The sequence below is a fragment of the Oryx dammah genome, unplaced genomic scaffold (genome assembly GCF_014754425.2).
Source record: "Oryx dammah isolate SB20612 unplaced genomic scaffold, SCBI_Odam_1.1 HiC_scaffold_28, whole genome shotgun sequence".
NCBI classification, from domain to species: domain Eukaryota; kingdom Metazoa; phylum Chordata; class Mammalia; order Artiodactyla; family Bovidae; genus Oryx; species Oryx dammah.
In genome coordinates, this window is record NW_024070212.1 from 52,666,931 (window position 1) to 52,691,421 (window position 24,491).

The window sequence follows — 24,491 nt, forward strand, 5'->3', positions numbered from 1 at the left end:
AGTGGCTACTCTCTCATTCTAGAGCCCCAAACCTAGGAACTTTATCCCCAACGGCTATTATTCCTTTGTACGCACATTTTCCACACCTGATGACCTGCACTCATATTTCAGAACTGAAAGTGCGTCAGGTTTGAACTGTTTACAATGCTGGTCAATCCACAGCCCGAGGTCTTTCACTAAACTCTGAGGATGGGAAAATGAGACTCTTCCTCTCAAAAGTTTCACTAGACACAAAGTTCAGTGCACTAGATGACAAACAAGCACAATTACTAAAGCAAGACGCAAAACCACTTATTCTGGAGTTCAACTCAGTTCAGTCGCTCAGTCGTGTCTGACTCTTTGTGACTCCATGAACCGCAGCACGCCAGGCCTCCCTGTCCATCACCAACTTCCCAGAGTCTACCCAAACCCATGTCCATTGAGTCAGTGATGCCATCCAACCATCTCATCCTCTGTCATCCCCTTCTCCTCCTGCCTCAATCTTTCCCAGCATCAGGATCCTTTCAAATGAATCAGCTCTTCGCATCAGGTGGCCAAAGTCTTCCATTTAGGAACACATTTTAATCATTCTTCAGTTCAGTGGGTCAGCTGCCTCTGACTCTTTGCGACCCAATGAATCGCAGCATGCCAGGCCTCTCTGTCCATCACCAGCTACCGACATTCACTCAGTTTCATGTCCAGTGAGTTGGTGATGTCATTCTTATTTACTTAAGTAATTATTACTTTTCCAAAATAGTATATTTTTGTCAATTATACCTGCTACTGCTAAGTCACTTCAGTCGTGTCCGACTCTATGTGACCCCATAGAGGGCAGCCCACCAGGCTCCCCCATCCCTGGGATTCTCCAGGCAAGAACACTGGAGTGGGTTGCCATTTCCTTCTCCAATGCAGGAAAGTGAAAAGTGAAAGTGAAGTTGCTCAGTCGTGTCCGACCCTCAGCGACCCCGTGGACTGCAGCCCTCCAGGCTCCTCCATCCATGGAATTTTCCAAGCAAGAGTACTGGAGTGGGGTGCCATTGCCTTCTCCGGTGCAATTATACCTATGGGATATAATTTTAAAAGGATTTTTTCCTGAAGGAGTGACAAACCATGGAAACTGAAAATAAAACTCCCAAATATATTTGTAAGTCATAATATATATCATGTTTATAATATGGATAATATATATCATGTTTCATAGACAAACATATCTAAGTGGCCTTATATCTTCATTTTGAAACATATATCTTTATACTCACATTGACAAAAACAAAAAGTTCATGAAAACAGAAGAGAATAGATCAAGAGATCCAGAACAAGACCAAGAGTGAGGGAGGAAAAGAGAGAAATTTCTGGGATCCAGGTAACTGAGAAAAGATTAACTTTATTTGGCTTTAGGTTATGTGCCCAATTTCCCCCTACATCCATCTCAGTGGCTCAGGGATTATAGGGCCACGGTAGTTTTCCCAGTTTGGGTTCAAGTCTTGAGTCTACCAAGGGAAGCCTCAGAATTCTAGAAAAATCTGACCCTGATATTGTAGCATACACCTTCAGAGTTATAACACGCTTTGCAGCTCCAAATATGGTCTCATTCTATTTTACAAAATAAGCATATGGCAATCTGGCTAAGGATTTTTATACTTTTCTAGCTGCTTTTTCAGCTAAAGAAGTCTGCATGGGGAATACGTGCCAAAGCACTTCCGCTTGGGAACGTTTGGCCATAGAACTTTGAGATTATATTCTGCCTGCCCTTCCTTCCCCTCACTTCCATCTGAAATACAAATGGGATAGTGAAACCCTGCTTCATAGGGTACAAACCTGAAACAGAAACTGCAGACTAAGGGAAATTCTTGAGCTCATCTTACAGAATGAGCAGATAAGGGAAGAGCTTGTTTGAAAACTCCTTCCACTTGTAACACAGCAAAGCTGTATGAAACCAGGTGAAACCAATATAGCTGATCAGAGTCAGAATAGACCCGCCTGCCTCATAGGGGACCTAGTGTCATCACAGCCCCTGCAGCCTTACCGGGTTGCCTCAGGAATAAACTCTCTGCTGCAAATCTCCTGCTCTCAGTGTTTCAGCTTGCAGCTCCTTGGGCAAAAGAACCTGGTTCCCTAACAGCAGCAGTCAAGCTTTCAACTTACAGGTTAGTACAGCGCCTTAAAGGATACAGAAAAGAATGGAAGGAATCTGAATCAACCCCTAACCTCCAAATCTGGATCCACAGCAGTAAAAGAAAAGAGGAAAACTCTAACAAAATAATAGTGAAGCTCAAGAGGGAGGGGATATACATATAATTATGGCTGATTTGTGTTATTGTGCGGCAGAAACCAGCACAACAGTGTAAAGCAATTATTCTCCAATTAAAAAATAGTGAATATGTCTGGGCTATAAAATTGAGGATTTTATACACACATATTTATTTAGCTAATGAAAAAAAAGATCACTGAATTAAAACACTTTTTAAAAAGGAAAGAGAAAGGGAGAAAATGAAACATTTTTCAAGTGAAGAAAAAGTAATAAACTCCCTCTCTGACAAAACACCCCAGAGAGACAGACTGTTGAACTCTCATCCTACCATTACTTGCACCTCCTTCAAAGGAACTGTGGAGGAGGGACAAAGTTGCGCTTACCCAGCCAGGCCTGTAGGAACACTTGTCTCCCTGTCTTTCCTGGAATTCATCCAGATTCCTGCCTCCATTAAAAGAAGAAACAAACAATTATCCCTTTCGATTTTGATTTCGGTTCCCATAACCTCCACCACTTTTAATAACCCCCTGGCTTTTCAGCTGCTGCTGCTTTTTTTTTTTTTTTTTTTTTTCAGCTTCTGAGCATAAGAATCGGTTTCCAGAGGAGCCAGAAGCAAGAAGAGTTCTAAGGGCGAGCTGACTTGACCCCGGCTGCAGCTCCAGGTAAGTCTGCTCCTAAACTTGACCTTCCAAGCACACTTCGGTTAAATAACCACAGTAAATCCCCCAGCGCAGCCCCCACACTGGGGGAGGAGAGGAGCAGTTGGAGGCGCGGCGCCGGTGGGTGGCGGCCGGCCGGGCGCATTGTTCCGGCGGAGTCTCCTTTGGAATCCCAGGCTGCTTTCAAGCTTGTCGCTGCTCCTGGAGCATCTAAGCAGGGCTGCAGCCAAAAGCGGCAGAGCAGGTACGTCTTCTGAGGAAAGGAAGCTGAAGTCATTTTTGAGACTGAAGACCCAAACTCACCCTCACTCCCCAGCCCACCCTTGGCAGAGGCGATGGGTGCAGTCTCCTCTAGCCCCCTCTTGCCCTCCTCAGACACATCCTGAGTGCACCCCGCTGGGCAGTTGTCAAACAAAAAAATGATCCTAGACATAGAGCAAATTTAAATCCTAAAAGAGGGACTCGGGGTTATTTTTGTCTTAACATTTGATACTCTGAATACATACAGAACTGTTTTCTTTGGAATAATTCAATCTCACTCTTACTAAGAAAAAACTATTAATAGTAACTATAAGATCTAATCATGTTTGTTAATCATGCATGGTTTTTAATGAGTGGCACATACATTAACAGCCTCAGAATAACTTCTGGTACTTGCTGAAAATCTCCAGTGTGGGGTATTCTTGACTATCAGATAATTCTGTTGGTCATCTTCTGCCTTCTATTAGCACTGTTCTTTTCCATTTGTTTAGTTTCTTTTTTATGGCTTTTTGTTGTTTTATATTTATTTATTTATGAGGCCATGCCATGCAGCACGTGGGGATCTTAGTTCCTGGACCAGGGAACCCCTGTCTCTTGCATTGGGAACAGGGAGTCTTAACCACGGGACTGCTGGGAAAGGCCCTCCAAGTGCTTAGTTTTGAAGGTAAAAGCTTCTTGGTTTTGGTCCCTCAGTATACTTTGAGTTAAAATACAAAATCTTTGTAGACTCATTGACTTACACAAAGCTTTATCAACATTTGGTCTAAGATATAAACTCCACAATTTCTCTTGCTTAGAGCTATTCACCTTAAAAATAAAAGTTATTTTACAAGCCAAAGTGAATTTATTCAGGAATAGTAGAGTTATTGCAATTTGGGACAAGCAAGCTATCTTTAAAAGTCCATAAGGAAGTCCAACAAAGAAAAAGAACATTATAGAGAAAAGTAAGGGGCTGGGAAGTTGGTTTGGAAAGAAAAGTCAGAGCTCAAGAGTGATGACCGGTTCTCATTGACTGAATTGCTGGGGTAGTCAGTTCTTGTAGGAGATGCGGTGTACACCTTTTCCTCTTGAGGGTTGTCATTGGTAACTCTTTCCCTGTTGAAAATTTTTCCCTTGGGGTCTGTAATTGGCAATTCTTCCGTAACTGACCTCCAGTCTGTAGTTCTGCAACAAGCCCCCTTCTGGCTTGCTGACTCCATTTGAGTGAAGTTCATTTTGGAGGGGAGGAGGTTGGGGACACATGAAACCCAGCTAGCTCAGAATCCGCCTGCCAGTGCAGGGCATGCAGGAGACACCAGAGAGGTGGGTTTGACCCCTGGGTCAGGATCCCTTGGAAGAGAAAACGGCAACAGGCTCCACTATTCTTGCCTGGAGCACACAGCACATACATGATGGGGGAGGGGACACAGGCCTTCAAGGGAGATCTTACTTCCCAGACCAGGGATGGAACCAGCACCCTTGTCAGTGAAAGCACAGAGTCCCAACCACTGTCAGGGAATTCTCCAGGTTTTCCTTTATTAATCTTGACATAACACAGCAGTAAAAGGAAGGTCATGTTTTACTCTTCCATTTCTGCTCCAAATCCACTATAGAAAAAGAAAAGAAATTGTTCAGAAGAAATCTGTTAAATAAATAAATGTTTTTTCTGATAAAAAGATACCTTATAATTTTGGCAATTTGCATCTTACAGAGCTCACTGGCACATTATAACACACTGTCTAATTAAAATAATACATGAATCAAGAAATTTTTTTTTCATGATTTGGAGCCTATCTGTTATCAGCTGTACTGTAATGAATCAAGAATTGTTGCTTTACATATAAAATGCTAAGAAAAAGAAGGTTTTGGAGTTACGTTCCTTCTTCAAGGAATCAACAGATAATAAGCGCTGTGAACCTTTATGTTTGAACCCTGGCAGCCCGACTCCAGAACCTGTTCTTGGACATCCCAGGGCAGCTCTGAACTCCTCCAGCCTGACTCTTCCTACATCGCTGCTATTCCCTCTCAGCTATTACCACTGGATCTCCCCAGCCTGCTCGTCTTCCTCTTGGGCTGTGTCCTCCCACTTGTTTGCAACCAGGGAGGGAAGTGTCAGAGCCAATCCTCCACTTTCATTCAGTAATTACTGTCCCTGTCTTCTGACATTCAGTTGTAAAGCAATACTTACATAGAATTTACTGTACCAGCATGATTTTAAGACTACTGTAAGCATCATGAGATATTTAATCCTCCAAATAACCCTAATGACAGATTGATTTTTATGTCTAATGCTGCCATTGTATAGAAGAAAAAACTGAAGCACAAAGAAATTAATCTTCTCAGTTGTCACATAGCCAGTAACATATGGAAACATGTGGATTTTTCTTAGTATTGTTTTCGAGAAAATAAAGGAACAGTCAAAGCCTTCTGACTTCTGTCTCCTAAGATCATGAAACATCTAATCATGGTGATGAAATCATTTAAAGTAGAGTCTGGCCTAGATGTGAGACCCTGGCATATCTAGCCAGACCTTACAACACCCAAGTTGCTTGCATCTCTTCTCTATCTGCTTAAATAATAAGAAATACCCTTTAATTAGTTAGTAAATTAATTATTACATGTGCAACTTTGTTAGCTACCTTAAAGATCTGTGCTGTTTTAAGGGAGAGCAGCATCTTTCTCTCAGCTTCTATCTCTCACAATCACTCTTCCTCCAGCCTGGCCTACTCCACTGATTCCTTCTTCTGGTCGCCAGTCACATTCATTTTTCCTTTCTTGGCAAGGTTTTCCCTGATTAATCTCCATGTAAATTCAAATCCCATTCCCTGCTCATTTCCTTCTGAGCATTTACCACCCTCTAATATCCATATATGTGGATATTTTATTTTTTCACTTTCTATATTATTTGTCTCCTTTACTAGAATAGAGATCCATGAAGCAAGAATTTGTATCCGTCTTGTTCACTGTTTGATCCTAAGCTCCTAGAACAGTGTCCAGCACATGGAAGTTTCTCAATAAATATTTGTGCAGTTAATGAGTGATCAAATCATTCTGGAACTCAAGAAATCATCTCTGGTCACCCCTCATCCCGCTCATGTCCCATCTGTCTCTACTTACCCCCAAATGTTAGTGTTCTCAGAGCTCTATCATCAGTGCTTTGTGCCCTCAGTCTGTTCACTGTATGCCTCATGTGGGCAAGGTTACGTTAAGGTTCAACCTAGATAGCATATTCAAAAGCAGAGACATTACTTTGCCGACCAAGATCTGTCTAGTCAAGGCTATGGTTTTTCCTGTGGTCATGTATGGATGTGAGAGTTGGACTGTGAAGAAAGCTGAGTGCCGAAGAATTGATGCTTTTGAACTGTGGTGTTGGAGAAGACTCTTGAGAGTCCCTTGGACTGCAAGGAGATCCAACCAATCCATTCTGAAGGAGATCAACCCTGGGATTTCTTTGAAAGAAATGATGCTAAAGCTGAAACTCCGGTACTTTGGCCACCTCATGTGAAGAGTTGACGCATTGGAAAAAACTCTGATGCTGGGAGGGATTGGAGGCAGGAGGAGAAGGGGACGACAGAGGATGAGATGGCTGGATAGCATCACTGACTCAATGGACACGAGTCTGAGTGAACTCCGGGAGTTGGTGATGGACAGGGAGGCCTGGCGTGCCGCGATTCACGGGGTCGCAAAGAGTCAGACACGACTGAGCGACTGAACTGAAATGAACTGAAGGATCAATAAGATAATATACATACTGTACCTATACAGGCCTTGGCACACTAGGCTAAATACTTACCTTTTTGAAATATACAAAGCAAAGAGAATTGATATCTAAGTTCCACAAGCAGAAGACTAATGTGCATATGACTTTGGTAACCATGAGGGATGACCTCAGGACCCTGTAGGGTTTTTTTTTTTTTTTTCACATTTTATTATTTTTTAATTGAAATATAATTTCTTTACAATACTGTGTTAGTTTCTGCTGTACAACAATATGAGTCAGCTATATGTATACATATATCCTCTCCCTCTTGAGCCTCCCTCCTGCCCCCCTCCCCCATCCCACCCCTCTGGGGACCTTGTGTTCTACTGAGTTTTTCCTCTGGGTTACAACTTCCCATGGCATCTGGATCCACCATAATGGGCCCCATCTGTCTGGTAAGAAACCAGAACAATCAGCTGACAGTAAATCCTAGAGCATTAAAGACTCTCAAGCAGATATCTCAGCCTGTGGTGGTGGTGGCCATCGCAGGGCTCTATCGGACCGAAAAGTCCTACCTGATGAACCGCCTAGCAGGACAAAACCACGGTGAGTTTTCTAGAGTGTCACTCAGGACATTTGCTTGAAAGCATGGTAACGCAGGCTGCTGATCCTCCTCCTCTAGGGTCATGTTAGGGAAGAGCCTAACCCCGACCCCCCTGCTCCCGTCACTGAAGAAAACTTCTAATTCTCACCACCGAGTTTATAACTTCAAACCCATCCCTCCAGTGTTCACTATTCTGCCCAGTGACCGAGAGTTCCCAGTCCCATCAGAACATCTACCTCGTTCGTCCTGATTCCATCCACAGCCGTCTTCTCAGGGGCTCATCTTCAACAATTACTGCCTTCCTTTCTCCTTCACCACATTTGTCCTAAACCACAGAGTCGTTCCAAGCAGCACACAAATATTTTTTAATATGTCTTATTTTTAGAAGATGATTGGAGGGAGCACTGACAGCAAAATCCCTATATCCTATACCTCAACGAGACTACCATGCATTCCTTTTGGTTTAATTTCACAGTAAAACTTTGATAACTGTACATATTGTCTAACTAGTCTTTTCTCATATGTGAACTCTAAGGCACATAGATGGGGCTTCCCTGGGGGCTCAGATGGTAAAGACTCTGCCTGCAATGCAGGAGACCTGGTTTCAATCCCTGGGTCAGGAAGATCCCCTGGAGAAGGGAACGGCAGCCCACTGCAGTATTCTCGCCTGGAGAATTCCATGGAGAGAGGAGCCTGGCAGCTATGGGCTACTGCCACCGGGGTTGCAAAGAGTCAGACACGACTGAGCAACTAACATTTTCAGGTTTCCCTCATGGTGCAGTGGTAACGAATCTGCCCACCAGCACAGGAGACACAGGAGACTCGGGTTTAATCTCTGGGTCGGGAAGATTCCGTGGAGAAGAAAATGGCAAGCCACCCCAGTATTCTTGCCTGGAAAATTCCATGGACAGAGGAGCGTGGTGGACTATAGTCCATGGAGTCACAAAGAGTCAGCCAAGACTGAGCACACACATGTCACAACACATATGGAAGAATACATAAAATATATATATATACACATTAAAAAGTTGATAAGTATGAAGTGATCAACTGTTCAGTCACTGCCCAGAGCAAGAAATAAAACATCACCAACACCCAAAAGCCCAAATCACACTCTCTTATACCCTCACTGGAGCTCACTGATGTTTTGATTTTCATGGTACCTTCTTTCATTCTTTATATTTAAATATTGTTTTACAATCTATGCAACTATTTCTTAAAAATAGCTTAAACTTTATAGAGGAAAGTACATTCTGGTATTCATTGGGATCTTGATTCATATTCTCAATAAAAAGTTTATGAGGTTCATCTAATTTGTCATGCTGCTGCTACTGCTGCTAAGTCGCTTCAGTCGTGTCTGACTGTGTGCGACCCCATAGACGGCAGCCCACCAGGCTCCCCCGATCCTGGGATTCTCCAGGCAAGAACACTGAAGTGGGTTGCCATTTCCTTCTCCAATGCATGAAAGTGAAAAGTGAAAGGGAAGTTGCTCAGTCATGTCCAACTCTTTGCGACCCCATGGACTGCAGCCCACCAGACTCCTCCATCCATGGGATTCTCCAGGCAAGAGTTTGTCATAGGTGTCTGTAATCACTTTCACTATTTTGTACTTTTAAACTGACAGAGGATACCACAATTTACTGATCCATTTGTTCCTGATGAACTCTGGCATTATTTGCAACTTTTATCTTTTATGAATGGTGCTCTCATGATTATTCTTCATCCATATCCTGGTGTGAGTATATACTAACTTCCTTATGTTTTACCTAGAAGTGGAATTGCTGAATCAAGAAGTGTTTGTCTTCAGCCTTTCTAGATAACATCAAACAGCCTTTTTAGCTTTATGTTCAGTTTATGTGCTTATTAGCAGCAATTTGAATTTTCCATATTGTCACAAAATTTCAGTAAAAACATTTTAAACTTAGGTCAATCTGGTGTCTGTATGGTTGCTTGTTATTTGCCTCACTACTAATAGGTTTGAGCACTTTTTCATATATTTGCCTTTTGTCTTTCCTATTTCAAGAGGGTTTTTTCTGCCAAGTTGCCTGACTTGTTTCTAATTGATTTTTAGGATAATACACCCATGTCCTGTTGGGCATTTCTGAGAAGACCACACACCATTTCTTTCCTAATGCCTTCCTCTGTGGCCCAGCAGCTTAGCACAATTAGGGAGTAGAACCTCAGTTCACTAAACTCTAAGGGTCCCTAGGAATATCTCAGTGTCTCACTCAAATTCTCTGTCTCTGTGTGTGTGTGTGTCTCTCTCTCTTCCCCCATCTCTCTTTGTTCTTCCTTTCCCCCACTCTCATTTTTCCTTTGCAATCTCTTACTGACTTAAAACAAGACATTTTATGTTTGTCTTTCTTTGAAAGGAAATTGATCACCAATCAGGGAAGGATGCTTTTGCTTGCCAGCGTAAATTAATAAATAGGTATTTTTGGAGAGATTTAAGATTTCAGAACTCTAAGAAAGAGATACATGCAAGGAGTTTGAAGAACATTCTTTCTTTTGCTACTTGAGATAACATCTGTGAATAAAGAGGTGATTTTCCTACTGAGGAAACCTTTAACCCAGTCATGTTTCAGGGCTTCCCTGGTGTCTCAGTTGGTAAAGAATCCGCCTGCAGTGCAAGAAACCTGGGTTTGATCCTGGGTTGGGAAGATCCCTTGGAGGAGGGCATGGCCACCCACTCTAGTATTCTTGCCTGGACAATCCCCATGAACAGAGAAGCCTTGCGGGCTACTACTTATGGGACCAGAGTTGGACACAACTGAGCGACTAAGCAGTCATGCTTTAAAACATCTGAATTGTGACTTACCGCATGTCATATCACAGGAAGAAGAAAGCACAAATTAGCACCCACTTAGGGTTGACTAGCAGAAGCAAGTCAATATTTTCTCTCCTGTGGTAATACTATTTTCTGTTCTTGACATCTCATAACTGACCATGATGACCTCCGCTTATAGCTGGTCTTTTCTCCCTGGAGGAACTGAGAGTTCACATTTCTCTGTATTAATCAGCACACAGTCAAATGCCATCATGGTGTAGAAGAGTGAAGATCATCTCAGGTCCTATACCCACATTGAGCAGAACACACAAGATATGGCACTGAATGGCCTGAGCCATGCTGAGCCATGCTCCCTCAGCTATTTCATCAGATCCATTTCTATTCTCAGTTGAAGGGAGCATTGGCATCTGACCAAGGTCAGAATCTTGGACTGTTGGGTGAGATATCTTACCCGCAGCTTCTTAGGCATGTACACATCCTCTCCCATCTCTGGGCTTAAGCCTTGAGAAAGAAGGGCAAGCAAGTCTTACAGGTCTCTTTTGCTTTCCCTTCTGTTATATCTCTGTGTGAGTCAGTAAACAAAGAATTCTTCATTTTTGAAGAGGAGAAGAGAAATGAGGAAAATATGAGGAGGAAGAAGAGGAATAAAACTAACAAAAGTTGATGTATCAGTGCAGGTTGTGAAAGGACACGAGAATCCACTTAGGGGGTAACTGAAGATGTTTATTGGAGGGACAACTACAAGGGCATGAGCTGAGCAAAGGGAACCCATGAAGTAATGCAGAAACACTCAGAGGGTGGCAGGAACAATGTCAAGCAGCTTTGATATCTCCTACAGCATGAAGAGACAAGCAGTGAGTGGATTCCAGATGTGGTAAATATCAAGGTCTTGTGCTTAGTTGCTCAGTCATGTCCGACTCTTTGCGATCCCACAGACAGTGACCCACCAGACTCCTCTGTCCATGGGGATTCTCCAGGCAAGAATACTGGAGTGGGTTGCCATGTCCTCCTTCAGGGGATCTTCCCAACTCAGGGACTGAACCCAGATCTCCCCCATTGTGCGTGGATTCTTTACCATCTGAGCCACCAGGGAAGCCCAAGGATTCTGGAGTAGGTAGCCTCTCCCTTCGCCAGGGGATCTTCCTGACCCAGGAATCAAACAGGGTCTCCTGCATTGCAGGCCAATTCTTTACCAAAAAGGAGATGTGACTAAATGTGGGAACAGAAGCCCCTGGACACCATGGTTCATCGGGGTGGAAGCCGGGGCAACAGGTGCCTGCCTTCTAATCTTCTACTGTTACCTCTCACTGGTAAAAGTCCATCAGAAAGTGGAGGATAAGGGAGCTCTTCAGTGTCAGACAAATGTAGAGAGGTTAATAGAGCTAACATTTTAGAATGTGACATGGTTTGAGCTATTAATGAATTGTAAGAGATGAAAAGAGGACACAAAGTGATTCTTGAGAAGGTTCTGAATATGTGTAGAGGTTGGGTCTTCTGTACTTGTTAAAGTGAAAGCATCCTCCCCACAGGCAGGCACTCACATGCACACAGGTTCACCCAAAGTAGCCCATGGGCAGCCTGGACTCTCTGCTCTTACTGTGCGTTGCTTCCTCCTCTTTCTGGGCAGGTTTCCGTCTGGGCTCCACAGTGAGGTCTGAAACCAAGGGCATCTGGATGTGGTGTGTGCCCCACCCCTCCAAGGAGAACCACATCCTGGTCCTTCTGGACACTGAGGGCCTGGGTGATGTGGAGAAGGTAAGGCAGGGAATCCTCTTTACTCCTGACACTCCACTTACAATTCAGTTTCTCACCTCAATTCAAATTTTCAACATATTCCTGTAAACTGCAAATCCAGTTATAAATAATGAGGTTAAATTCTCTTTCCTTGAATTTTCCCTTTAATAAAATCAATACTTTGGTTACTAGGGACACATCTCCTTATTTTTAACACTGGGGTGAAAGATGGAAGTTAACAAATATGTATTGGGTTCAAATCTAAGGCTCTGTGTTAAGTGCAACAGTGAGTGAAGTATAAGCCAGAGCTGAGTTGGGGAGATAAAAAATAAGCAGGTTTTATCTGAAAAAAAGAGTGAGGCCTTACCCCAGTTTTTTAGGTTTGGGAAGAAATCTTAGTGAAAGCTGTAACTCATGCAGTCAGCTGGATCTGCTGGTTCAGATGTGTAGGGTTACTCAAGTTGGAAGTAGGAATCGTGAAAGTAGATTCAGCAAATAAACTACTTTTTAAATCTCCAGAAAAGCTTCCAACATACCAGGAGCATTTTATTCCATGTTTTGGATCTCTGAAGAGGAATTCTTCAATGAATTCTGTAAAAAACTTGAGCTAGACTCATGAAGAAAATGTAAATGGGATAATATTAGGTATTTTGTCTTCACAGTGTTACTTGCAATCAATTTTTCTCCTTATTTATATTAATCTGCTTCTAGTAGTAACATTGAATCTTTGATTTTCATCACTGCAGAAAAGGATTTAGGGCATGAATTCAGAAATTCTGAGTTTAAAAATCCAGATTTAAAGTACTCAGTAATCATCTCATTGTCAACCCAAGATGGTCTACTGACTCCTGCTAGATTCTAGTTTGCATGACCTTCTTCTTTTTGTCTAATTGTATTTGTCAAGGAACCAAAGCACACCAGACTGCACACTGATAGCAGCAGAACTTGCTGCCCTCCCTACCTGTGGTGTGTCTCGGCAATATATACTCTGTTCCAAAGTCGCTCGTGACTTCTCCTGAATCTCATTTTCAGCCTCATCATCTATGACCACTTGGGTAACCACTACTTCAGTCAAATAAAAGGAGCATGTAATGTGCTTTCTGATCAGGCTCTCTGACAACTGTGATTGTGGACCCTCCGTGTGCATGGTCCCTGTCACTGCACAAGTCCATGTTCTGTCATTTCTTTAATGCCCAGCTCTCTTTAACCTAATGCCATCATGTCACTGTCAGACACAATCACATCTGGCTCTGAATGCAGAGTACATTTTCTGGTTCATTTGAAATCATCCCCTTTGTCTTTTACAGTATAGTATTAGGGTTCATGCCTGGCATCCTGGATGTATTTACATATTGCCAGATAATCTGCCCCTCCATCTCTCTAAGGAGGGACTGTCATAGGAAACTTTATATCCATATAAGCAGATGTTGTATCTGCTGTTTTCTAAATGTGCAATGAATAGTTGATGAATTTAATCGAATAACACTAGTTCCTAACATAGCCTATGATCAAGAAAAGAAGTGCAAAGGAATCATGGCCCACTTATTGTTGCATAACTTATGTGTTCCAGGCACTGTATTAAACATTTGACATTAAAAAAAATAATTCTGTTAATTTATTTATTTTATTTTTGACTTCACTAGGTCTTTGTTGTTGTGCGGGCTTTTCTCTTGTTGCAGACAGTGGGGGCCACTCTCCAGCTGCAGTGCTTAGGCTTCTCACTCCTGTGTCTTCTCTTGTTGCAGAGCGCAGGCTCTAGGGTGCATGGGCTTCAGTAGTTCCAGTGCATGGGCTCAGTACTTGCAGCTCTCGGGCACTAGAGCACAGGCTCCATAGTTGTGGTGCACAGGCTGTTCCTCCCCAGCATGTGGGATCTTCCCAGTTTAGGGATCTAACCCACGTCTCCTGCATTGGCAGGTGGGTTCTTTACCACTGAGCCATGAGAGAAGCCTGATGCACATTTATGATGTCATTCACTTCTGTTAATAGCTAACCACACCAAAGTGCTTAGCGGGATCAGTGTCAACACCAAAAAGGTTTGCATTTAGCATTGTCTTGAAAATTTATGCTACTTGCCTTACTCAGTTACAATACAACTGTTATAGTAAATGAACAACCGTATGGGAGAATGAGGAGTAGCATCCTCATGCTGTAATGTACTTTTTAGGGGGACTCCAAGAATGACTCGTGGATCTTTGCCCTGGCCGTGCTCCTGAGCAGCACCTTTGTCTACAACAGCATGAGCACCATCAACCACCAGGCCCTGGAGCAGCTGCAGTATCCTTCCAGGAACTGAACCAGCGCATTTCATTGAGTTTATGGGACTAGCGACTGATACTGTTTTTTCTTTCCCATGATTCCATTTTCATGGCTGATCTAGAGGGGAAATGGGGCAAAAGAGAAGGTTGATATAACGTGTTTTGGGGGCAAATCTGGAAATCGTGTTGGAGGGTGCTTCTTATTCCTTAGCTAATCACAGCTATGTGACTGAACTAACAGAGTTAATCAGAACCAAATCATCCCCCAGCTCCGATGAAGAAGAGGACTCAGCCGAGTTTGTGAGTTTCTTTCCAGACTTCATCTGGACTGTGCGGGATTTCATGTTGGAACTGGAGTTAGATGACTACCCCATCACTGAAGTTGAGTACCTGGAGAATGCCTTGACGTTGATTCCAGGGATCAGAGCAGGGTCGGAGTGTTGGATGGTTCAGTAGGAGGTGGGGTCATCAGAGCTCTGACATTCAGCGCTTGATGTCAGTCTTGATTTGAGGTTGAGTTGAGGTCATGCTAATGGTGCCTGAGGTCATGCTAATGACAGATGGTGGCTTCAGTCATTATTGTTACTGGGACAACTCTAGTGACCAGAGCTTAAGCTCACAGAGGAAATATGGAGTCCAATATCAGACCAAATGATTTTAGAGAAATGAATACCATGAAAAAAAGGCTCACATAAACTTACATTACATAGTAAATCTAAGTGCTTCTCCTTTTCTATTGAGAAAGATAATCCATCGAACCAGAATCAGAAGGTAAACAAAAGAACAAATTTTCAAAGTACCGTTAACACAGTGCATCTTAATGGTATAGGTAGCTACATTCTTCATATTGATAGATAGGCTGTTTATACACTAGAGTTCAGGAAAAAGCATTGCCGTGTCCCTCCAGTAAGACTGTCAGATCCTTTATATCACACTCTTCATCCTAGAACCTGACACAGTATATGTCAGCTAATATAATAAGTTAGTTATTCAGATTATTTTAGCAGAGTGGTACCTGGAGGCAATATTCATTTTTGTTCACTTAATCATTTACTTCTCTGGTGGCTCAACTGGTAAAGAATCTGCCTGCAATGCAGGAGACCTGTGTTCAATCCCTGGGTTGGGAAGATCTACCAGAGAAGAAAATGGCTACCCACTCCAGTGTTCTTGCCTGGAGAATTCCATGGACAGAGGAGCCTGGCAAGCTACAGTCCATGAGGTTGCAAAGAGTTGGACATAACTAAGTGACTAAGTTTCACTTTCAATAATTTATTTATTAATTCGATAAATAGGTATTTGTTGAACTACTGGTAGATGCCCAGAATCCTTCTATATAATAATCACATCCAGTGTAAAATTATGCAAAGCAGAGATGAGGTCCCCTGGTTTCAGTTCAGTTCAGTTCAGTTCAGTCACTCAATAATGTCCAATTCTTTGTGACCCCATGGACTGCAGCACGTCAGGCTTCCCTGTCCATTACCAACTCCCAGAGCTTGCTCAAACTAATGTCCATTGAGTTGGTGATGCCATCCAACCATTTCACCCTCTGCCGTCCCGTTCTCCTCCTGCCTTCGATCTTTCCCAGCATCAGGGACTTTTCAAATGAGTCCTTTCTTTGCATCAGGTGGCCAAAGTATTGGAGTTTCAGTTTCAACATCAGTCTTTCCAATGAATATTCAGGACTGGTTTCCTTTAGGATGGACAGGTTGGATCTCCTTGCAGTCCAAAGAATTCTCAAGAGTCTTCTCCAAAACCACAGTTCAAAGCATCAATTCTTTGGTGCTCAGCTTTTTTTATAGTCCAACTCTCACATTCATACATGACTACTAGAAAAACCATAGCTTAGACTAGATGGACCTTTGTTGACAAAGTAATGTCTCTGCTTTTTAATATGCTGTCTAGGTTGGTCATAACTTTTCTTCCAGTTAGCAAGCGTCTTTTAATTTCACAGCTTCAGTCACCATCTGCAGTGACTTCAGATCCCCCCAAAATAAAGTCTGCCACTGTTTCCCCATCTATTTGCATGAAGTAATGGGACCAGATGCCATGATCTTCATTTTTTGAATGTTGAGTTTTAAGCCGACTTTTTCCACTCTCCTCTTTCACTTTCATCAAGAGGCTCTTTAGTTCCTCTTCACTTTCTGCTATAAGAGTGGTGTCATCTGCATATCTGAGGTTATTCATATTTCTCCCAGCAATCTTGATTCCAGCTTGTGCTTCATCCAGCCCAGCATTTCGCATGATGTACTCTGCATATAAGTTAAATAAGCAGGATGACAATATACAGCCTTGACGTACTCCTTTCCCAATTTGGAAGCAGTCTGTTGTTCCATGTCCAGTTCTAAATGTTGCTTCCTGACCTGCATACAGATTTCTCAGAAGGCAGGTAAGGTGGCCTGGTATTCCCATCTCTTGAAGAATTTCCCACAGTTTGTGGTGATTCATACAGTCAAAGGCTTTAGCATAGTCAATAAAGCAGAAGTAGATGTTTTTCCATAACTCTGTTGCTTTTTTGATGATCCAGTGGATGTTGACAATTTTATCTCTGGTTCCTCTGCCTTTTCTAAATCCAGCTTGAACATCTGGAAGTTCATGGTTCACGTACTGTTGAAGCCTGGGTTGGAGAATTTTGAGCATTACTTTGGTAGCTTGTGAGATGGGTGCAATTGTGTGGTAGTTTGAACATTCCTTGGCACTGCCTTTCTTTGTGATTGGTTTCATTTAGGCTACACTAACATGAAATGGTGTATGCTAAAGTAATCGCCAATTATATCTACAATGTGTGTACTTTTTTGCTCTGATTTATGAAGCGTTTCTTCACATCCTGAGTATCATTTGTCTTCCACAGGTTATTTTCCCAGCAATATCATAAAAATATAATAAATCTTTATTTCTACCATCACATTACTGTAGAGCCTATATGTCATTTCTCATATGGGAACTGTAATATCAGAAAAATATTTCTGACAATTTCTTGGATTAATCTATCACTCAAGAAACATCTAATAAGTAGTTGATCCACTGCACAGCATGGAAAGTTAAGGAAAAGAATCAGAAGTTTGTCACTAAGAATGGATTCCTCCCCCACCTCCTCAGACGTACTTCCTTTGTTCTTAGAGATACACAAAAAAAGGGGGTGAGGAGATTTTCCACCCCTGGGTAGTTTAGTGTAAGATCGATTTGCACGATTCAATAATAGAAGATATACGAGCACAAGAGTTATAGTGATGCAAAGATCCTGGGAACTGAAAATCCTCAGCCCCCTATTCCTTTCGTGATTGCTCTTTTTCCAATTCTTCAGGCAAAGATCCCCAAATCCAATATTCCAACATGCCCAGAGAGTGTATTGGGAAATTTTTTCCAAAAAGAAAGTGCTTTATCTTTGACTGGCCTACAAATGACAGAAAGCTATTAATCCATGTTGGGGAACTATCAGATAACCAATTGGATGTGAATTTCCAGAAGCAATCAAAAGATTTTTGCTTATATATCTTTACCCATGCAAAGCCCAAGACTCTAAGAGAAGGAATCACTGTCACTGGGGGAGGTGAGTCTCCTTGGCTATCTCATGTCTCTCTGTGCTTCAGTGTGTGGTAAACTTGTGATTACACTCTTGATTTCTCTTGGTTTCTCTGCAGTTGTTTTCTTCTCCATGTGACTTGGAAAATGGATGTTCACACCACTCATGAAAATGCATGTTTATTCATTTAGAGAAGCATATATAAAGTCTCATGAAATATTACATTACTGATATAAATTAAAGATAGAAATCTTCATGGTGATGAGATGTCTGAAGGGATAAGTGTTTCGAGTGAGAATAGGCAAGATATTTTGTGAATTTACATGAATCAGAAAATAAATAGTAGTTATGAATCTGTTTAAGTTCATTGAGAGTCTGAGAAACAAATGTACAGGGCTGGCTTCACAGACATGCCACCTGGGCAGTCATGCTGCGATGAGCCTTGCTTGGTTTCATGTTTGTTTCAACTGTCCTGAAATTCTTGAAGACATTTTCATTTACAAATAATGCCCACAAGCTATGTAATTTACTTATATCTATAATAAGTTCTTTTTATTTTATTACAATGGGAAAAATGATCTAGGAGAATCTTGGGCATATTGTTTGAGATCATTTGTTCAATATAGTAATATGATGAATTTGAGAATCATAAAAGATAGAGTGAATAGTAGACATAGTGAATGTTATTATAAAGAAGTAGATCCATAGATCAAACAGGAGAAGGATACAGAAAGAGTAAATAGAATGAGTAGAAGAATAAATAGAGGAAAAGGAAACTTCCACTTCCATAAAATTTTAGTGATTTTTTTTAAGGTGCTAATCTCTAAACCTATAAAACAGGTAAGAATTCTCTCTCCACTTAATAAATATTATGTATCTTTCAGGGTTGGGGACTCTGGTGGAGGCCTACGTAGATGCCATCAACAGTGGAGGAGTTCCCTGTTTGGAGAATGCAGTAATAACTCTGGCTGAGCGTGAGAACTCAGTAGCCGTGCAGAAGGCAGCTGATCACTACAGTGAGCAGATGACCCAGAAACTGAACCTTCCTACAGACATGCTCCAGGAGCTGCTGGAGGTGCATGCAGCCTGTGAGAAGGAAGCCATTGCCATCTTCATGGAGCGCTCCTTCAAGGATGACAAGCTGATGTTCCAGAAGAAGCTCGTGGTAATGTGTCCGAGAATATATGCTTCCTGATTCCTTTCTTCTGGAATGATACTGAGACTCCCCCTTTTTGACAAAACGGTTCCTGTGCTTCTTATCATGAAAGGAGTTTAGATTCTAATGAGTGATAGGGCTCTACAGGCTACAGGTCATCACTTTTCTAAAAATTGGGCTTCTTATTTTCTGTTGTGGCAAAACTAATTACTCTGCTCTTAGCAACTTGAAACAACACACCTCTATTAGCTTATCATTCCTCAGGTCAGATCCCACCCAGGGTCTGTGGGTATTCTGCTTGGTGTACCATAGTTAAAAACAAGGTTCACATTTCTTGGACTACCACTTCTGCCACCAACTGGAGAAGAATAACATGTAAAGTGCAAGGGTGACCAGGTAATATCCACCTGGGTAATCTCCATTTTGTAAAGTCAACATGTTCCATGCAATATAGTCAGTACACAGAATAATTGTTCATCATATTCACAAGTCCAGGGATTAGGTAGAGTGTAGACCCTGGGACAGAGAACTCTTGGAGATCATAATTCTGCTTACCATTAGCACCTTCACTGAAAGTCTGACTTTCAGTCTTGCTTGACCATTATAAGTTACAAAAATCTCTTCTTCATATTGAGAAAGCAAGCCTGATTGGAATTTATAAGTACAAGCAAAACATTTCTTTTCCTGCATTTTCACACACTCAAATTCTCAATAAGATGAGAATATAAGAAAAATTGAAAACTCTAATTGGTGTGGTGTTGTTTCACTAAGTCACATCTCACTCTGAGATCCCATGGATTATAGCCCCCCAGGCTCCTCTGTCCACAGAATTTTCCAGGCAAGAATACTGGAGTGAGTTACCATTTCCTACAGGGGATGTTCCCAACCCAAGGATTGAACCAGCATCTGTTGCGTGTCCTGCACTGGCATGCGGATTCTTTACCACTGCGTCACCTGGGAAGCCCTGCTCAGTGTCTAGTTAATTCATTAGTAGGAACCTGATTTCCTATGTATGTATGTTTTATCCTTACCATCCAAGTTGGCAGAAGATGCCCTACTTTCAGTCATAATTGTCTTTTCGTTGTTCACTGGGGATGGATGGATAGATCACTATTAATGCTAATCTGTTAAAGTAGTACTATGCTTCTGCCAACCCATTCATTGCACAGGTGTTGACACTGAGCCCAGGGAATTTAGGGGACTTCACACAAGTCACACAAAGAGTTGGTCAGAACTGGGACTACAACGGACACCTGACTCCATGTCTGTTATTCTGAGTCTCCTGTGCCCTGATGCTGTCAGACTGCTTCTTCCAACGGAGCACAGCTGGACCATCCTGTCTAACAACTTCTTTCTATTGAATTTTCCCTTATTTCCTTGGCAGGACATCATGGAGAAAAAGAAGGACAGTTTCATGATCCAGAATGAAGAGGCTTCTGTCAAATATTGTGAGGCTGAGCTTAAGCAGCTTTCAGAATCCTTGGTGAAAAGTATTTCAGGAGGCACATTCTTTGTCCCTGGAGGACATAGTCTCTATTTAGAAGCAAGGAACAAATTTGAACAAGGCTATAAACTGGTTCCCAGGAAAGGAGTTAAGGTGAGGAGTAATAGGATTGGGGAAGAGCAGCAGATTAGAGTCAAAGGGTCTTTGTTGGTTCATTTGGTTGCCAGATCCTGATTTGCACAGAGACAGCTGAGGAAATTTGCACAGAGGAGGCTGACTTGGAACCCCAGGAGGGTTCTGAGTCTAGTGCTGTTTTTCTGATGAGTTGAGCAAGAGTCCAGGAGATCCCAGGTCTGTTGGCTGCCCACTGGTGGGTGAGACAGGTCCTAGATCTAGTAACACCCTACTAAAGGAGAGAGCCATGTCCCGGGGTCTGGGTGCAGGGTCCAGGAGTTCCAGAGCATGTGTTGACCATGATAGAGCTGTTAGGCTCCTGGATCTGGGGGATTTTGAAGATTGTGTTGGCCTGATATTGGTCCAGGTGGTCTTGAACCCAGCTGGTCCCAGGAATGACATGGCCTGCTAGTGAGTGGACTGGCCCTGTAGACTGAGAAACAGGTCTTTTATACCTGGTATCTTCCCCTGATGTGTCCCAGAGTCTCTGGCTGGAGGGTTTCAGGTCTCAGTCCCTCTGGTGAATGGGATTGTGTCCCTGGCCCTCTGGTAGGCACAGCCATGTCCAGAGGCAGCTGTGGGCAGGAGATCTGCTGGTGGATGGGGCTGCATGCATGTCTAGTCAGTTGCTTGGCCTGAGGCATCCCAGGACTGGCATCTGTAGACCATTGCATTAGGGCAGGCCTGGGTCTTGGGGCTAATAAGATAGGGAGAAGGTTCCAAAATGGCGCTCACCAGCACCAGTGTCCAAGTAGTGGAAGGAGCTTCCCAGAATGTCTTCTGCCAGTGTCTATGTCCCCAAGTGAAGCTCCAGTTGCCTCCAGGCAATCTGGGAGACTCTCCAGGGTCAGCAGGTAGGTCTGACTCAGGCTCCTATCAAGTTACTGTTTATTCTCTGGGTCCTGGGACATGTGAGATCAACCCACTCCAGTGTTCTTGCCTGGAGAATCCCAGGTGGAGCCTGGTGGGCTGCCGTCTGTGGGGTCGCACAGGGTCGGACACGACTGAAGCGACTTGCAGCAGCAGCAGTGTAAGGGCTAAGACTCTTATTTACCCAGGCCCTCTGGGACTCCTGAAAATCAGCTCCACTGGCCTTCCAAGCAAATGCTCCATGCGTGTTTGTAGACATGCACATAATTCTCAGGTCTGTAACCATTTGGGGAGCCTACAAAGGATGGAGAATTTACAGGACACAGTCGGTAGTTTACTGAACAATAATTTCCACAGCAAGACACTACATCTTTTCTACCTGACAAGTCTTTGCTCCTTCTTGATTCCTCAGGCCAACCAGGTCCTCCAGAGCTTCCTGCAGTCACAGGCAGGAGTGGAGGAAGCCATCCTGCAGGCAGACCAGGCCCTCACTGCTGGGGACAAGGCCATGGCAGGTACAGGGGAGGACTGAGCTCTCAGAGGGGAAGGTGGCTCCTGTTGCCTTTTGGCAGGTGTGGGAGCAAACACTTCCTGACACCAGAGCTTCCTCTTCTTCCATGGAACCTCTCTGCTACATATGGAAGTAAACGGGGGAGTTTGGGTTGCATGTACTTCCTATCAGTGCTTCCATCATGTGCTGAAGCATGTTGTCTGATGAGGTAGCAGGAACAGTCAGGCTCCATCCCACAATATTAAAGCCACTTTATCTCTGAGCAAAGGAGGTGACAGCTCAGCATAAGTCATGTTCTCCCCTCTTTAAAATTCTTGTGAGACAGCTGAGTGTGCCAAGAAGAATGCAGCTGAGAGAGAACAGGAGCTGCTAAGAGAGAAACAGAATGAAGAGGAACAGAAAATGGAGGCACAAGAGAGAAGCCTCAAAGAAAACTTGGCCCAACTGCAAGAGAAGATGGAAAGAGAAAGAAAAAACCTTCTGAGAGAGCAGGAAATGATGCTGGACCACAAACTGAAGGTAAGTCTACATGGGCCTGGGCAGAGCCTGATGGGGAGACCCTAACTCCTCAGCAATAAAGGGACAGGAATTTGATCTTAAGTCAGATCCCAGAAGGAAATACAAAAACATAGGATTCACTGTAACATCAAACTGTGAATTGGTTTATGTCTGTAAGACTCGGCACCTTCTGTATTGTTCATGTTTGAATGGGACAAATAACATGGCCCAAGCTCCTGTACTGCTGTTCATGGTGATTACAGCATCACATTTGTTCACATGTGAATAGGACCTTAGTCTTAGAGTCCTTAGAATTTGGGATACAACCATCAGAGATATGGAATAGTTCCATCTGCTCCTGAAAATTGTGCCTGGTATGAAATACTGGATCCTGAAAGCTGTAAAATTTGCTACATTTGTTTCCTGATCAGATCTCCTGATTCATTTTATACACCTAAACTAAATGCATTCTTTGTCCCTGCCTGGAGGTTGATACCTAGAGTTTGATAGCTAGAAGTGAGTCAGCAGTGCCATTTTGGTGACATGTGTGTGGCCATTCTACCTCAGTGAAACTGACAAATATTTAGAACTCACCTACATGTTCTCCCAAAGTGTATGTTATAAGACTGGAACCTTTCCCTGAGGTAGTTTTCAGACCTGACCTATACCCAACTTCTCTGTACCCAAGAAGATGGTGTTGATGGAACATGGGAATCTCTAAACCCTGGATGCTCTCCCTTCTGTGTTGCAAATGTTTGCAAATATTAGAATAATATAAAAAAACATCTAAAGTGTTAGAGAAGTAGACACACATGCATATCAACTGTAGTTGTTTGACGCAAAATGCTGATTTGGGGTATTTTCTAAAAGGTACTCTCCTTTTTACAGATGCAAAAAGAGTTACACACAGATGGATTCAAAAAGGAAGCTGAGGCGTTAAATAAAGAGATATATCAACTAAAAGAAGGTATTCAACAAATGAAAAGTCCTTCAATATTTCAGATGTCCTTGATATGGCGAGCATGACATTAATTGCAGTACACCCTGGGCCTTATAAAGTACTTGGTATGGGACTGAAACTTCTCGGTGATCGTATGAAAGGGGCTGAGAAACCCTCCTAAGTATATTTTGAAAGGCTTCTTATGTTTTAGTAGTGTAACTCTACAGTTCATTTTTAAAATATGTATGTCATGATAGTTTTGTTCAAGAGGAGCTTAAAAACTGATTACCAAAGAATTACTAAAGTTATTACAAAAGTGATTACCAGTGCTTGATATGCAAAAATAAAAACCCACACAATTTTGAATGAATTAGTTAATTTTAAAAAATGGAAACAAGTTGGAAGGTAATGAATAATTATAGATAAGTGTTAAGAAAGGCAAGAAACAAATGAGAAAAGGAAGAACATTCGCAGTCTATAATAAAGTCTTAGAGATCAACTCTTTAAGTTATAATGAACCCTTGTAAATCAATGAGGAAAGAACAACCAACATATTTTTAAATGGGCAAAAATATGCCAACAGAATAAATATGTTTAACTTTATTGATTATAAATGATGTACAAGGTAAAATTAGGAGGGACATGTGTCACCTCCCAGATGGGCCAGAAAGAAGAGCTTGGAAAGGACACTGGCTGGCAAGGGTACCAGGAAATTGGGGGTCTCTGATAAATGCTAGAGAGAGTGCAAATTGGTACAAATATGTATCAAAGATTTAAATGCAAGTAATGCTGATACAGAAGTCTATGTTTAGCCACTTATCTTACAGAATTTTTACACAAGTTGCAAATGACATATGTAGCAGTTTGTCATAAAATTGTTGTAATTTCAGAAGACTGGAAACTTCAAAGTCCCGCTGTCACATACTAGTGAGATAAATCCTGAGACACATTTAAACACAGGAAAACTCTACAGTCACTGAAATGAAAAGTGAAATTCTATTTATGCTAACGTGAAAAAATCTCAAGATGCAGAAAGTGTGTATAGTTGTACTACTGATTGAAAAAATAATGAATATGTGCACATATTATCATCTGTCTTGGAAAATAAAAAAGAAATTGGTATCCGTGAGCACAATGAGATAAATATGATAACATGAGAGGATAA

At 42.3% G+C, this 24,491-nt stretch overlaps 2 protein-coding genes and 1 pseudogene across 2 annotated transcripts in view; 1 reads left to right on the top strand and 2 right to left on the bottom strand.

Moving 5' to 3' along the window:
* The window catches only part of LOC120856892 (guanylate-binding protein 1-like), a 285,120-nt gene that overhangs the window by 191,578 nt on the left and 69,051 nt on the right, over positions 1-24,491 (bottom strand). The gene's annotated exons all lie outside the window — the stretch shown is intronic.
* Positions 1-24,491, bottom strand: part of LOC120855397 — a 169,960-nt pseudogene that overhangs the window by 100,709 nt on the left and 44,760 nt on the right.
* On the top strand, positions 7,173-23,412 carry LOC120855398 (guanylate-binding protein 7-like). The gene is made up of 10 exons (XM_040229883.1): positions 7,173-7,435; positions 11,849-11,976; positions 14,123-14,232; positions 14,435-14,652; positions 17,521-17,760; positions 18,618-18,898; positions 20,274-20,486; positions 21,790-21,892; positions 22,214-22,407; positions 23,275-23,412. The coding sequence occupies exons 1-10, from the start codon at positions 7,246-7,248 to the stop codon at positions 23,410-23,412; spliced, it is 1,815 nt and encodes a 604-aa protein (XP_040085817.1). The 5' UTR covers positions 7,173-7,245.

Bases quoted from the DNA above. Each gene is read 5' to 3' on its own strand.
- LOC120855398 (XM_040229883.1), top strand. From the start codon at position 7,246: ATGGCATCTGGATCCACCATAATGGGCCCCATCTGTCTGGTAAGAAAC. The intron at 11,977-14,122 runs GTAAGGCAGGGA...TGTACTTTTTAG, and splicing joins GCCTGGGTGATGTGGAGAAG to GGGGACTCCAAGAATGACTC. The intron at 20,487-21,789 runs GTGAGGAGTAAT...TTGATTCCTCAG, and splicing joins TTCCCAGGAAAGGAGTTAAG to GCCAACCAGGTCCTCCAGAG.